The sequence below is a fragment of the Staurois parvus genome, unplaced genomic scaffold, assembly GCF_062004578.1.
Source record: "Staurois parvus isolate SC_StPar_1 unplaced genomic scaffold, SC_StPar_1.0 ptg000097l, whole genome shotgun sequence".
Classification (NCBI taxonomy): domain Eukaryota; kingdom Metazoa; phylum Chordata; class Amphibia; order Anura; family Ranidae; genus Staurois; species Staurois parvus.
Genome location: NW_028317893.1, coordinates 3413575 through 3430920, shown reverse-complemented (window position 1 = coordinate 3430920; position 17346 = coordinate 3413575). Strand labels below are relative to the sequence as shown.

Genomic DNA, 17346 nt, shown 5'->3' with positions numbered 1-17346 from the left:
GTACCCCACCAGCACTTCTGGCCCCTCCTTGTTGTCAAGTGCAAGCTGAGTGCTCTGGGGGCACTTGTGCGTTCTCACTCCTGAGCCACCTCTGTGTCTATGGGATACACACAGCGTCTCACTGCTCATGATTGACAGCAGAATCAGCCAATGGCTCCCACTTATGCCTCAGCCACTGAGGAGAGAGAGACCTGGGAGAGATACTGACTTTGTGCACATCGCTGGATCAAGATCAGGCAAGTATTAGAGGGGCTGCGGGTGGAGGGAGCTGTACACTAAAGGATTTACCTTTATGCATGAAGTTAAAAATCCTTCAGCGTCTACAACCACTTTGTTACATAGAGGGTCAATTCACTAAAGTTTAACGCATGTGATAACACGGTCACGTGACTTATTTGCATAAATTATTGCATGAGATAATAGAGTCAATTCATCAAATTAAAATATCGAATGTGAGGTAAATACAACACATTTGTTAAAATAGTGAGATATATACCGCAAAAAAAACATGAGATAAATCATTAAATTCAATAAAAAGCTCCCACGTTCGTTATTTATCACCAGGTTATTGCTGGCGGTATTTTAGAAATGTACAAAAAAAACCAAACAATTAGAGGAACTCTGCACTGGTCAGAAAGTGCAAAATATACAATGTATCAGTGGTAAAATGTTCTCCTCTGAGCTCAGGAATGAAAATAAATTGTAAAATTTCATCAGAGGGAGATCATTTTGTAAATGAAAATGTTTTCATAGTTTCACAGTATTGATGGTGCAATGTTAGCCTGCAAAAAAAAAAAATTGTGACAAAACCTACCAAAAACTAAAAAAAAAACGCAAAACTTAAGTGCTAAATATCGCAAAACAAATATTTAAATGCATTCAGTAAATAACACTTTTTTAGTGAATCAACTACTTTTGAAATAAATACCACATTTTAACTTAAAAATCTATGTAGTATTTATCTCTTAGTGAATTTACCCTATAGTTAGTCTGGCTGAAAAAAAAGACAAAAAAGTCCATGCAGTTGAACAAAAAAAAAAAAAAAAGTTAAAATCCTACACCCACAGTTGAGCCAGAGGAAGGCAAATCGGATATTCGCTGGATCAACTTTACCTATAAATGTTAGTATCCAGTTATATTCAGTGTATCTAGGAAAAAATCCAGGCCTTTTATTGAAGCAATTCACTGAGCTGGCCAAAACCAACGCTTGAGGGAGTCTATTTCACATTTTCACAGCTCTTACTGTGAAGAAACCTCTCCATATTTGGAGATTAAATTTCTTTTCCTTCAGACGTAAAAAGAGTGCCCCCTTGTCCTCTGTGATGACCTCAGGGTGAGTAACTCTACACGTAGTTCCCTATATGAACCACTGATGTATTTATACATGTTGATCATATCCCCCCTTAATCTCCTCTTCTCAAGAGAGAATAAATTCAGTTCCTCTAATCTTCCCACATAGCTGAGCTCCTCCATGCCTCTGATCAGTTTGGTTGCCCTTTTCTGCACTCTCTCCAGTTCCCCAATTTTCTTTGTGAATTGGTGCCCAAAACTGAACTGCATATTCCAGATGAGGTGTTACTAAAGATCTGTAGCTTGCCAGTATTAAGCTTCTGATCTACCAGAACTCCCAAGTCCTCCACCATTGATTCCCCCAGTTGTACCCCCCCCCCCCGTATGTATGATGCATGCATATTCTTAGCCCCCAAGTGCATAACCTTACATTTATCAACATTAAACCTCATTTGCCACATAGTTGCCCAATTAAACAGTGCATTGAGGTCGGCTTGTAAATTGGAGACATCCTGTAAGGATGTTATTCCACTGCACAGCTTGGTGTCATCTCCAAAGACTGAAATGGGATTTCTAATCTCAGATCCTAAAATGTTTATAAATATATTAAAAAGTAAGGGTCCCAACACTGAACCTTGGGGTACACCACTGACAACCCTAGGCCATTCAGAGTATGAATCATTAACCATTACTCTCTGAATACGATCTTTTAGCCAGTTTTCTATCCATTTACATACAGATTTTTCCAAGCCTGTAGACTTTACCTTACACATTAGCCGTGTGTGGGGAACTGTGTCAAACGCTTTTGCAAAATCCAAGTATACCACATCCACAGCCACCCCTCTGTCCAAGGTTTTGCTCACCTCCTCATAAAAATAAATCATATTTGTTGACAACTTCTGTCTTTTAGGACTCCATGCTGTCTGTTGCTTAAAATATTTTTTGCCAGTTAGAACTCATCTATGTGGTCTTTTATTAACACCTTCCTGCCCGGCCTATAGGAGATTGATGGCCGGGTGGAACACTCGCCGTTTTGACTGAGCATCATATGACGTCCTGTCAAAATGAGCCGCTCACGCGGCTGCGCAGCAGCACGATCTGTCACCGGCTGTGTCCACAGGACACAGCCAATGACATCACTACACAGGCCCATTGCCAATGTCATGTGACCAATCACGTCAATTGTATATAACGGATGGCTTCCTGTCATGCCAGCCATTGTATACAATTATGTTGTTAGCTGTGACTGGTCGAGGCAGTCACATGATACAGACAGGGCCAATCACAGCCCATCTGTATCATGTGATCAGCTTTGCCCAATCACAGCTAATCACAACAAAAAAGACTGAATGAATCAGTTTCATTCCGTAACGATTGCAAATATCAATGAAATACATTGGCATTAGCAATCAGAACATGTTAACAATTAAAAAAATTCCTGATCACTTGCCAGAGTAGTTCAACGTTATTATGGTAACATTGTATTGCTTTGGTCACAGTGTGCTGAAAAATAAAAGTAAAAAAAAGAAAAAAATGTAATAAATAAAAAAATAAAAAAATAAAATGGAAAAAAAAAAAAAAAAAAAAAAAAAAGATACAAAATTCAATTATTATTTTCACCAAAGAAATGTAGCAGAATATATTTTGACCTAAATTTATGAAGAAATGTAATTTATTTGCAAAATTTTATAACAGAAACAAAGGAAAGTGTTCTTTTTTTCAAAAGTTTCAGGTTTTTTTTGTTTTATTTAGCAAAAATTAAAAAAAATTCAGTGGTGATTAAATACCACCAAAAGAAAGCTATTTGTGTGAAAAAAATTATAAACATTTAATATGAGTACAGTGTTGCATGACCACACAATTGTCAAAGTGCGACAGCTCTGAAAGCTGAAAATTGGCCTGGGCAGGAAGGGGGTAAAAGTGCCCGCTATCGAAGTGGTTAAAAAGTCCCCCTTGAGCTTTAGCAGGTGACATTGCCTAGGCTGAGATGATGTAATCAATCTGCTGCAGGTGGAAACCATTTCCTTAGCCTCCTTTCCCCTAGGAATCAGGCTGCAAGAGGGCAGGAAACAGGGGAACAAGTGCCCGGTATTGAAGTGGTTAAACGCTCCAGTATCTTCTCAACTATAGATGTTAAACTAACAGGTCTATAATTACCTGGTAAAGATTTTGATTATTTTTAAATATAGGCACCACGTTGTCCTTAAGCCAACCCAGTGATACTATGCCAGTCACTCTAATTTTCTTCATCCTTTTTAAATTTGAAAAAAAACAAAAAAAAACAAATAGCATGGAGTGATTGAATGGAGCAAGTATTTATATACTAGGGAGAAAAAAAAATTGCATGTTAGAAAAGGATTTAACATTCTTTGCAGCCTGACCGTTGGTTGTGGCCATTAGGTGCTCACACCCTTCATATTCCTCGAGATAAACCTCCCATATCAGATGAATGAAAATGATTACACAATTCTCACACCTTTTACATACACACACTACATTATGTGAAATGATCTGGTATAGAGCATTCGTTTTTTTTTTTACTATTTGATCCATTCCATAAATTTCATCAACCATCAGTTTAGACCTTTACTATTATCAGCTGTATTTTCAGACTTCATTTGATATACAAGTTAAAAGTCAAAGTTCAACCGAACACACAAAAACACGATAGTATTAAAACATTCCTCACAAACCACTAATAACATTTGTTTCTTCACAAACCATGTATCCCAAACAGCCCAGAGCTAATGGAGCTTTTAAAGCACTAACATGTGCCATTTGTTTTATCCATCCCCCATTACACTGGAGAAGGAAGTCAGCAAGCTATTCCTTTTTACACACAATAGAATTCTAAAATATAGGAAATACCCTGCGGTCAAAATCCAAACAGACCAATGTTATAACGATATGACTACAAGAAAAAAGAACATTCTACATGACACACTGTGTGCCACAAAGAAGACAAAGAGAAATACTTGTGGTGCAATTAACATTTACATGTGTGTGCGGGACTGACGTGTGCGTTCACCATTGTGCTCAAGCACAGTGGGACAGTAGCACATTCAAGTTTAAAAAAAAAAAAAAAAAACTTTAAGTATTTTAATACTGCCCCTAAATATTTTTTGATCACTTTTAATAAGCAGTGACAGGTCCTCTTTACCGAGACATCTGGGGTCTATTAGACCCTAGATCTCTCCTCTGCCCTTGAAAGCATTGGATCAAACTCTGGTTCAATCCGATGCTTTCTAACTTGTAAACAAAGTGCCAAAATTGAAAGGGACGAAATCCTTATCGGAATGACATCTGTTCCTCTCACTGTGTGCCCAGAGTTGGATACCAACAGTTGCATCTTTACTGTGCTCCCTGATCACACAGGAGAGAGCCTGGTAAAGGCAGTGGGTGGGGGGTACCCCTTCCACCACCTGTAAAACCAATCCAGCAGCACTTTAGCCACTCGGATTACTTTTACTTTGTACAGAATCACTGCTTGTAAAGAATGATATCTCAGTCCTCGCTTCAGCAATGACCGAGATTTCACGCTTCCCATCCAAAGACGTTCGGGTACATCCGACGGACTGGGAATTGTTGAGTAAAGGAATAAGCTTTAACACTTGCCTCATTCTAGCAGATTTCCACCACAAAGTACAATCAGCCACCCGAAGCAGCTTTTCTTTCTTGCTCCACCAGTCGCAGGCGGATATCATCAAATACAATGCACGACCAGTAGTCGTGCATTGTACACAAGTACAGCCAGGGCATACCCAATTCCAGGCCATCGGAGAAGTTTCTAGCTATTTGGGGGAGCAAGGGAAAAGGTGTAGTATTCCTCCCCCTCTAAGCTAAATGAGCATTTCACACTTGCAGTTCAGGGGAGCCCCACTGAAATACAACAGCCTGATCATTGAGTGAAGAAATGCGTCCTCCTGTGGGCAGCAGACCAATGAAATCATCTCAGCCTAGGTCACTTGACAGAAACTCAATGACAGCTCTTTAACCACTTCAAGTCCAGACACCTTCGCCCCTTCCAGGCCAATTTTAAGATTTCAGCACACTTTGAGTGAAAATTATGCAACAATGTACCCATATGAAATTCTTATTTTTTGAGACAGATAGAGCTTTCTTTTGGTGGTATTTGAATTTTTTGCTATATAAATGAAAAATAATGAATATTTTGAAAAAATTAAAATAAAAAAAAAAAAATTTTTTTGCTTAGGTTTTTCTTAAATGTTAAAAACAAATAATTTTTCTTCACAGTATTAGGCCAAAATATATTTTGCTACTTTTATGGGGTAAAAATAACCCAAAACAGTGTATATTATTTAGTGTGTGTGAGAGCTATAGAGTCTACAAACGATGGGAGATAGTTAATTAGATAGATATTTGAAAATTGAGCAGTTGAAACGGGCAAGGCGAGGATCAGGGCGCAGGTATGGGGCAAGGCCAGGATCAAGGCGCAGGTATGGTGAATGGGGGTGTTTTTGTGCACTCAGGGACAAGGTGACAGGGGATGGTTGCATTATTTATTATGAATATACTGGGGCACTGATCAGGGACACTGTGGCTGGCTGGCAGAGCAGTCTGAGTGTACAAGCAGCCTGACAAGCTGCTGTACACTCACAGGCCGCTTGTCTCTGCTCTCACACAGAGTAGAGAGAGGCGATCTTTAGTTTCACTTGCCAATGTTTACTATGTGATTGGACACAGCAATCACATGGTAAAATACCATGTGATCACCCGGACACAGCAGTAATTATTATTATACAGGATTTACATAGCGCCAAGTCTGCACAGCGCTTTACAATATAAGGGAGACAGTACAAATACAGAAGGAATGTGAGGGACCTGCTCGTGGAGATTACAATCTAATGTGATCTTCTGTGTCTGGGCGATCTACTGATCGCCGAGCTCCCGGGTGCACGCTCTTTGAAATGCTGAACAGGTACGTTAGAATGCATCGGCAAAGCTCCCCATCCACCATCTTTAGACTATGGCTGGACAGGAAGAGGTTAAAGTGCTATTAAAGGTTCTGCTTTTTTTTTTTAATTTCAATAATTATATCATACTTAAATGCTCTAGGAAATAGTTTTGGTCCTCTCGGGTCCCCTGTCGGCACTCCTGGCTCCTCCTTGACCAGTGCCTCCAATAGCAAGCCACTTGCTATGTAGGCATTGGTGCATGCTTGCTCCTGAGTCCCGCTTCATGAACGCATAAGACACAGAGCCACAGCTTTGACCCACCCCCCAGTCTCTCCTCAGTGGTCCACTGGCTGTGATTGACAGCCAACAACTCCCGCTGCTGTTTCAGCCAATGAGAAAGGGGAGTCCCGAGACTGTCGAGGCTCCTGTGCACATTGCTGGATCAAGAGGGTGAGTATAAAGGGAGGGGTACACAGGTGGGTTTTTTTTTTTTTTAACCTTAATGAAGAGAATGCATGAAGGTAAAAAACCTTCAGCGTTTACAAACACTTTAATGATATAGGTGATGCTTGTTTGTAAAATTATACTGTTCCTGTATATATTTACTCATACATACAATCTTGTAAAGTTACTAAAAAGTAAACATAAACCTGGAAAAGGAAACAATGAAATCAATTAACCAATTAAGACAAAATAAGCTAATCAATAGTTAACCTAATTACTCAATCCCATTTACTAAATATCCATTTCTATGCTATATAATTAGTATCTAATCAACCAGTACAGTTTGATCATTACTTAAAGCAGAACTTCATCTATAAAGGGAAGTTCTGCTTTTCCACCTCCTCCCCCACCTTTCCATGTTTGGTCACTTTTTTGGAAAAGGGGGGGGGGAACCTGGTTTTGACAGGTACTTGCTTCCAATTTCACCCGGATCGCCTAGGTCAGTCCTCACTAACATCACCGTGCACCTCCTTTGGGGGCAGAGCTGTAAAGCAGAAAGTGCTAGGTCTGGAGGAGGACCAGAGGAGAGTGGAGTTATTAACCAGAGTCTGCTGAATGCGGAGAACAGGGAGGAAGAGATGAGGGGTGCTGCACTGAGGGTTGCAGGATTTGGCAGAGGAGTTCTATTCTCCTCTCTGCTTCCGACTGTTAAGACAAGGTGAGAGCGGAGACAAGGGGGTACCTGCAGGAGAAGTGCAAGGGTCACATGAAACGGCTTGGAGGGCCAGATTCCGCCCGCGGGCCTTGTGTTTGACACCTGTGACCTAGATGATCAAAGTCAAAGTTCCCCTGCTCCCCCCCCCTTCCCTACAACCCTGACTGCAGAATCTTGGGACATACCGCAGGTTCCAGAAGGTTGCGGGACCATTCCGTGGATACAGCATGTGCATGCAGTGGGGAGCCAGCTGTGAAGCCACAAGAAGTCACAGCTGGCTTCCCACAGTTAGCACTGCAGTGCCAGGGACACAGAGACTGGTGAAGAACCGGCCCAGGTGAAGGCAGCGCTGGACCCCTGGACAAGCAAGTGTCCTTTTTTATTAAAAGTCAGCAGCTACAGTATTTATAGCTACTAACTTAATTTTTTTAGCTGCTATAGAAAGGATTTTTACCTTAATGAAGTGAATGCATGAAAGGTTAAAAAAGCCTTTTGCCTTTAAAACCATTTTAAGCCATCTGTGCATATACTGTATTATTGTCAATCACAATATTATAATCTAAACCCATATATCCAATTGTTATAGTGTTAGTAAACTCCTTTTGTATACTTTTACCTACAGGTAAGCTTATAATAAATCTTACCTGTAGGTAAAATGAATATCTCCTAAACGTGCACCGTTTAGGAGATATTCGCTCCTTTTGACAGCGAAGGAACGGCATACCCATGTAATTTCTTTAGAGCATTCATGGGAATGACATCATTGCGGCTCGGCCAGTCAGATGGCCAGAGCTCATGCACCCGGAAGAAGACCGGGTGAAGATGGAAGCCTCTGTAGTGGTGACAGCCCACCACAGGAGGGCTTTGTTTTAAGGCAAGGCCTTCATAATGTGCGAGTATGCTATGCAAACTAGCACATTATGACATTACCTTGCAGGGGATTTTGTATTTTTTTTTTTTTTTTCTTTTAGGTGCGGTGTACTACTGCTTTAAACAAGAATAAGTATAATAATTATACAGTTAAAAGGATAAGTTCACCTTTTGTCAAAAAATAATATATGCACTTTTTTTGCAGGTTACAAAAATGTGCATTTATTATTTTTGGTTGCAGCCTGTAAGGCATTGAATCAATGAGCAGCAGATGGCTGATGCCATGCAGGTCTCCTGCAGACCTGTCAGTATATCGGCTTGCCTATATGGGATGTACGAGCCAGTAGATATACTGACAGGAAGATTCAATGTACTATAAGCAAACAGCCGCTAAGGCTCTCAGGATTTGTAGATCATTCATTTATAGAACACTGTGAATGAATGATGCAACTGTGTGGCCGGAAACCTGTGAGGCCGCGCTATATTTAAAAAGTGACACCTAGTACGGGGAACTTCTCTCTGTACTTCTGCCACAGGGGAGAGGAGGGGCAGCATTGGGAACATGTTACATGCTTCACTCTAAAAAACAGGTGGAAAATGTAACATGTTTCCAAAGGTGAACTTATCCTTTAACACAGAATCCCTACATGTTCAACTGATCTCATCTCTGTAGATTTGAAACTTCCCTGCAGGAAGAATAGTTAATCACACCTTCTCCGAGATCAGCTACCACACAGTTAAGATTCATGCTCCAGTACTGAAGCACACATAGTATAGCTATAAACAATGAAAGACTAACATTCTTCTTGTACAGAACTTGCTATTAAAGCATTAATCTATAGGCTGTGGTCAAATCCAAAGCTAAACACCCATTTTACCCCCAGAATCTAACGAATGGAAACAGCAAAGAGATTTGGGGGCTATAACTAACCATAGGACTGTTCATTGAAATCCACACTTCACATGGATCTGTAGGATACATGGCAGTCACCAAAATCACATTACTATTTTAGGACCGCTTTCATAACCAAGCTCCCCCTTGTGATTTAAAGCCTAAGTGCAGACAAAATAAAAAACACAAAAATCAGCACAAGGGACATAATTTACAATCCCTGTAGGATGTGTCCCCTGTGCGGATGCCTCTTCTGTTAGGTAAAATCCTCCTCCTATGACCCCTCCTGCTGTAGTCTGCTAGTATGGCAGCAGTTGACATAACTAAGGGTCTGTCACCTCGTCAGGAGTGCCTGACTATGCACGCCCTTTCCACGCAGCTCCTCCAGGATGATTAAAAGGTCGACCCCCCTCCATTCATAGAAGCTGTAGTATAACTTCTATGAATGGATCAGCAGAGCGGAAAGGGCAGGCATAGTTTGGCACTCTTGATGAGGGCATGTGACAGCTGCTCAGTTCTATCAACCCCCACTGCATGGGAAGATTACAGCAGAAGGGATGGGGGCATGGATGGGAGGAGGATTTCACCTAACAGGAGAGGTATCAGCACAAAGGACACTTCCTACTGACTAAGTTGTGTCCCCTGTGCTGATGTTTGTGGTTTTTATTTTGGCTATGGCATTAAAGCCTGTACAGAAAAACAAATCACCCTGTAGGAGTTCTCAGAAGAGGTTTGGCTGTTTCACATCATTATATTGCACAGACTCTTCTGTGAGACAGACCCTCTCTAGTCAACTTACAGTGGAATAAGACAATTGTCAAACACCGGCACTCATAAGAAGGAAGCAAAGATTGCATTTGTAATTAGCAAACATGGCTGCCTCCATGTAATATAAATTTACAAACTATTAAAAAAAAGTCAATAAAAGCAACACACATTGATAAACAGTTTACTTTATCAGTCTCTTTCACATGTATATTTAAAAAAAAAAAAAAAAAAACAATTGTCAGCAAAATTCTTTTGAATCCTTTTATTTCTGCCAATGTAACGCTTAGGTCAACAACAGGGCCAGCATGTAAACGTGCTCCCAAAACCTTCAGACTGCAGCCATTTTGGAAGAAGCTGATCAAGCACTGCCTGTGATCATTCAGCTTTATAGAATGCAGAGGTGACATTAGGATTCTAAGAAGGCCCTCATGTCTCCCTAATGCGAACCTGTCATCTGCACTAGGATATCACATAGGGGGCTTATCAGCCCTCTTATGAAAGCAATAAAAGGCAAATTAAAGTTTTATACAATACATAAAAAACGCAAAACATTTTTAAAGCCCCCACCAGACATGCACATATACACGTAGATGCTAATTTTGGGTGCACACACGTACCAAAATGATATTTCCATTACACATATCTATCACCATGCAGACCAGAGTAAGCAATAATTTTAGGACCAACCCTTTATAATCTGTAAAGGGCTATAAAAATCACCTATGGACAATTTTCTCTGTTTTACAGGCATGTGCTTTTTTGAGACATGACTTATTTAGAATCTATTTACTCAAAGCAACCTCATCTTTTATATTTTACAAAAAAATTGAAAATATTGAAAATAAATTTGATAAATAGTAGCATAAATATTGTGAGAATTAAAAAATAAACAACAACTGGTCCATTTTACTTTACAGGGTTCTCATTCAAAAAATATAAAATGCTTGGAGGTTTTAAAAGGAGAAGTACAGCCAAAGCTCTTTCGTCTGTACTTCTGTGGATCACAGGAGTGCAATTTGTTCTGCACTCCTGTGACCCGTTTTCAGCTGACAGCGAGCTAAAATCCCTCAGCCGGAGCAGGCTGGGGAAAGATACCGACTTAAAAAAAAAAAAATTACCCCACTTCTCTTTTAAGTAATCTTCAGGTCTAAGATATGCATTGTAACATGTGCGCCAAGCCATACTTAACGCCAATTCAAAAAAATAAAGATTTTCTTCCAACAAGGTATAACCACACATTAACCTCTTGACAGCTGCATAATGCATACATGCAGGAAAAGTGGGATTAAACAAGCAATTACTGTACACGTGTGTCCACAGAAACTTGGGATTGTGTGCTGTGAGAGTGCATACTGAGCAAGCCCTCAGTCACAGCTTCTGGGAGACAGCAGAAAGGCTCCCGATCATGTGACCACTGTAACCCTAGGTTCACACCTAAGCAGTTTCCACAGCGTTTTGCAGAAACGCATTACAGTCCATTTAACATGATTTCCTATGGGTACGTTCACATCTCCGCGTTTTCACCTGATGCATTTTTTGGAAAAAGTTGCATTTTTGGTTCTATAGACTAAAATGGAAACTCTGCAGAAAAGCATGTAGTGCATTTTTGCTGCGTTTTGCATTTTAAATCTGCCTAGCAACAAGGAAAAAAAAACACGCATCAAAAAGCAAGTGCAAAAACGCAACGCAAAACTTACTGCAGAAATGGATCAAACACAAACTGCATAGGTGTGAACCTAGTCTAAGAGCCAATCACAGCAGTCACATAATAGAGAAGCCATGCCCCCTCCCAAGCATTAACCCTTTGGCCGCCAGGTCTGTATGTTCAGACCTGACAACAGGGAGGTTTATACACAATCTGGTGGCTGCTGCCACTGGGATTGTGTATAAAACTGACAGGCAGACTGCTGCCTGTCAGGTGGAAGCAGTCAGGTGACTCCGCTACCGCCCAATTGCTTCCACAGCCTCCAGTACTGGTCCCCCGCGCTCCCACCATGTATCTGGGCCCCGCTTGCCCATCTGCAGGCCTGGGGAGTGCCATGGTGGAAGACGATGGGTGGAGGGGAGTGAGGAGAGCAGACGAACGTCCGCTCTCCTCCCCTTCTTTTTGTGACCCAGTGGTGTTTGACGCCATTTCCAGGTCACCCCTGTCAATTTCTCGGCTAGCAAAGCCGAGAAGCAATGTGTTGCAATGCGATCTGCCTTACAATACATCCAGTGGAGCCCAGAGGAGACATGCAGGGTCTCTTAGACATTGCATGTCTCAAAGAGAACCTGTCGCCTAAAAATCATCACATAGAGGGATGTTGTGTCTCCTATGTGATGAAAAAATACATTTCTGAGGTCCCCCAGCCCAACATATAAGCACATACGAATGTAAAACTGTTAAGGATTCGTTAAATGATCACCCTGTCACGTGTCCACCACACGCCATGCGTGAGATTAAACATACTCCTTTGATGTGAATATTACCTATAGAGCTTTCCACATAAGGCAGACAGTCTGTCTGCTGTCACTGGTTTTCCCAGAAGGTAATAACCTGATTGACACACAAAAAGTGTCACCTCCAGGAACCTGGCTTTAGACTAATTAATGCTAAATGATGATTGGGTCTGTAAGGCCTATTGAGTAATTGTGTATACATATGCATCTGATCCCAGACCATTTGTTTGTACCTTCTATTCATTTCCCTACTGCCCAGGGGCTCAATGTACATCCTTAATTACCAGACTGTTCCTGCACACACCTTTGCAATGAAAGGGCCTGACATAATCTAATCTACTCACCTGTTATGGCTAGGATTTCATATTTCCACTCAAATCTTACATGTCCGTTACAATAAATTTTACATGTCCGTTACAAAAATGCACACATCAGGGCGTCCATATGTGAAAATGTCGATTGTGGTACAAGTTACATATCGCCCTGCACATCAAAGTGAGAGCAATGATTCTAGCACAAAACCTCCTCTGTAATGCTAAACTTTTGAAGCATCGCCTACAGAAAATATAGAGTACTGCAGTTTGTCACCATTTCATAGGCGCACGCAAATTTAAGTTTTGGCATGTTAGGTATCTATTTACTTGGCGCAACCTCGTATTTCATAATTTACAAATTGGGTAATTTATTGTGTTTGTTTACCCTAAAATCACTTTAGCGTGTTTTTTTCTGAAATGTTGCATTTCCTAGACCTTTACTATACTATGACATAAAAAATTGGAACTACCAACATTTTTTTCTCTAGGGTGTCTGCTTTCAGAAAATATATGTTTTGGGGGTTTTGTGTAATCTTCAGGCCTAAAATGATTTTTTTTTTTGTTAAACATATGTACAAAAAAAAAAAAATATGCAAAAATGGCTTTGGGAGCGAAAGGGTTAACGCCCACTTAAAGGCACAGTGACATTAAAGGGTTAAAAATCCTTATTAAACGCCCCACCTGTGTAGCTTTAAAAACAGCTGGCAAATGGACCACAAGGCCTTGCACTAAATGAACAGTCAGCACTGTCCGGGCTGTGCAGACTGACGGCTGCTTGTAAGTATACACATCGCCAGCACATCGATCATGCAGCCCTGACAGCACTTTTTTTTTTTTTTTTTTTTTGTGTTTGTGTTGTGAGTAATAAGTCAGTACTGGCAGGGTAAGCTGGACTACTGCACTTTGTAACATTTCAATAAAGCACACGTACTTAAATTAAAAAAAAAAAAAAAAAAAAAAAAAAAAAAAAAAAATGCGTGATGTGCCATGATCACTCATTCCACCACACACCAACTGAATTCTACCACAACTACTGGTGATAACAGGCCCAGGAAAGCAAAGCAGCTGCAGAACTGAGTTGGGTCCCTGTACACAGTGCTGCACCCACAAGTGAATCAAAACTAAGTTTTAATGTATTAGTTTACTGTTTATTTCTCTTATTAAGCCAGTTATAATGGCCGGAGGCAGCACTTTACATGGGCCATGATGCTCAGAGCCAGTAGGAAGTGTTTTTTTGTTTTTTTTAAATATCTTTTATTCATTTTCTCTAGAAAAAAAAAAACAAACAATCAATACAAATAACTTAATCACATCAAAAACACCCACTTTACTCCACCATTTGCCCCCCCCCCCCCCAAAGCCTACTACCCTCCCCCTAGAAAACCCCTTGTCCATTTCAAACAAATTCTCTTTCCCCTCCTGTTAACCAACCCATTTCTATATGTCCGATTAACCATTTTGATTCTCCAACTCTACTACCAAATCACCCCTCAATTTTAAATATTTTCACTTTGCTCTAAATATTTCCATCTTATCCTCCTTAATATAACAACTCCTCCATCTTATTATTATATGTTTTATTTATTTCAGGTACTTCTATAGCGCCTTCAATTTACACAGCGCTTTACATATATATTGTACATTCACATCAGTCCCTAACCCTCAAGGGACGTACAATCTAAGGTCCCTAACTCACATTCATACATACATATACTAGGGCTAATTTAGACAGGAGCCAATCCACCTACCAGCTCAGTTCTATCTATCCAGTCCCTCATTGTCGGGGGAATCCTGGAGCTGCCAAAATTTAGGAATTAAGCTTTTTGCCGCACTAAACAGATCATATATTATGTTATTTTTATATTGTTTTACTGACATCTCTGTTTTATAAAGAAGACACACCCATGGGTCCTTCTGGATTGAAGGAACCCATAGCGCCTGTATATTTTGAATTATTTCTTGCCAAATTACCTGTATTTTTGGACACTCCCACCAAATGTGAGCCATTGTCCCTAATCCAGTAGGAAGTGCTTCTGATCTTGCTGCACTGCGATTGGCCTGCCTATTGGCTCCAGATTGTCAGTCAGTGACAGCTCCGTCACAATTCTCAAGGTGCCATTGTAGCATGCACCTGGACAAGACAACGCATATATGCAATGGCTTAACATTAGGGCCCACCTGCTCTGCCGCTGCACATATGCGCAATGCTGTCATATAGGGGTTAAAATGGTTCTAGAGGCAGAAAGTTTTTACCTTTACGCATTAGATTCATGAAGATAAAAAAAACCTTCCACATTCAGCTACCCCTCCTCCCCCTTATACTAACCTGAGCCTGATCTTGATATAACCATATGCATGAGAGCTGTGCCTCTCCCTCCTCATTGGCTCAGACACAGCAGAAGGCACTGGCCCCCACTGCTGACAATGGAGGGATGGGCCAAGCCACGCTCTGTATGTCTTATGTACACAGAGCCAGCTTGGGAACAAGCATGAACAATTCTCCCAATAGCAAGCAGCTTTCTATGGTGGACACTTGCTGGGGGGGTAGGAGGAAGAGCCACACGGAGCAGCGGGTGCCCCCATAGCAAGCTGCTTGCTGTGGGGGCAACCAACAGGAGGGAAGGGCCAGGAAAGCCTACAGGGGACCCGAGAAGAGGAGGATTGGGGCTACTCTGTGCAAAACCATTACACAGAGCAGGTAGGTATAACAAGTTTAGAAAAAAAAAAACCTCACAAAGTCTCACTCCAATTTGTCTGTGTGCCTTTGGTAACACAAAGCAGAATTAAAGGGTGAAAAAATTAACATGCAGGTTCTCTGTGGCAAAAAAGTGACAAGCCATGTATCTTCTGCAATATACTTACCTGCCTGTTCGCAATCCTCTTGAAGATGTACAGAGCTGCACATGCGCAGCACAGCGCCAGTGTGTAAGGATGAAAGACTCCTGCATATGCACGGGAGTGATGTCATCCTACACTAACCAAGTAGGCCCAGGGAGAGCCATGAGGGCCCTCACGGGGTTCAGACCTTGGGAGTGTTAGGTGAATACCCCTGACTTTAATGCCAGCCTCCTGCGCTGCTTCTACTCCTCCCAGCACTATGACATTCACAGAGGAAGGAGGAGCACAGCGCACGGCTAAAGCAAAAAAAAAGAAAAGTTTAGAAAATGGCCATGCATTGTGTCACACTATGTGGTCAGAAATGTCTCTTCTGCTTCGGTGCGTTACGTGCATTGTGGTGCCATTCATAAGTGGCGTAACGCGGCTCCAGTGCATGCGCTGCAGCTCATTGCTGTACATTACAGGCTTCTGCACCCACCAATATTCTGCTCTATTTCTAAACGGTTTGCTCTGTTACCACCTTAACGCACGATAAAGCACTTCAGGCCAACGCAGGTGACAAGTGTGAGCCCAGAACACTCTGACTGGGTACACATGTGAATGAGAAATCCAGGCCTGACTAGTCCCTGGCCTCTGTGGGGGAGGGATCCCTGGGAGGAGGCCGGGAATGGAGAGGCGCAGGCAGTGCCAGGGCTGAGGTGTGGGCTGTGCTCCCCTCCTGCCTTCCTCACATACAGCCCTGATGACAGGACACACCGCACTCCCTCCCCGCTCCTTCTCCCCTCATGCTGCCGGACACCGTTTACCTTTGAATTTGAGCTCGTGAGGCGGGTCGAGGACCAGGACCTGCTCGTGTTTGGACATGTTGGCCCCGCCGGCTGCACACATTCACCTCACAGCTGGGACGCGGCGGGGAAGGAAAGGCGACGAGAGGCCTCCAGTCCGAGGCAGGCACAAAATGACACCAAGGAAGATGCTAGATCGGAGTGGTTTGAAGGAGGAGGTGACGTCACGGCCATGTGACCGTACCATGTGACCTCCTGACATGGCAGTCATGTGACTGGACCATGTGAGCGCCCGAACGGAGCGGGAAACGGTGCGGTGGGAATGAGGTGGCGGGGAGGGATAAGGCTGAGGAGGCGGCCTTCAGTAGGACCGGACGGTGAGGTGTAGCCGTCAGCTCACTGTCTCCAGCTCCTGTATATACTGAACTCTGCTTATTACCTCCCCCCCCCAGCCACTGACACCCGCCCTCCGCTGCCAACATCCCAAACTGACACCAGCCCTCCGCTGCCAACATCCCAAACTGACACCCTCAACTACTGACACCCGCCCTCCACTGCCAGCATCCCAAACTGACACCTGCCCTCCGCTGCCAGCATCCCAAACTAACACCCTCAACTACTGACACCCGCCCTCCGCTGCCAGCATCCCAAACTGACACCGGCCCTCCACTGCCAACATCCCAAACTGACACCCTCAACTACTGACACCCGCCCTCCGCTGCCAGCATCCCAAACTGACACCCTCAACTACTGACACCCGCCCTCCACTGCCAGCATCCCAAACTGACACCTGCCCTCCGCTGCCAACATCCCAAACTAACACCCTCAACTACTGACACCCGCCCTCCGCTGCCAGCATCCCAAACTGACACCTGCCCTCCACTGCCAGCATCCCAAACTGACACCTGCCCTCCGCTGCCAACATCCCAAACTGACACCCTCAACTATTGATACCCGCCCTCCACTACCAACATCCCAAACTGACACCCGCCCTCTGCTGCCAACATCCCAAACTACTGACACCCGCCCTCCGCTGCCAACATCCCAAACTACTGACACCCGCCCTCCGCTG

The 17346-nt window shown here is 42.6% G+C and overlaps 1 protein-coding gene across 1 annotated transcript in view; it reads right to left on the bottom strand.

The window, feature by feature from the left end:
* The window catches only part of VAPA (VAMP associated protein A), an 82093-nt gene extending 65579 nt beyond the window's left edge, over nt 1-16514 (bottom strand). The window contains exon 1 of the mRNA XM_089671010.1: nt 16296-16514. Coding sequence (XP_089527136.1) covers nt 16296-16377 — 82 coding nt within the window. The 5' untranslated portion in view covers nt 16378-16514. The remainder of the gene's footprint in view (nt 1-16295) is intronic.
* Nucleotides 16515-17346: the final 832 nt, after the last annotated feature.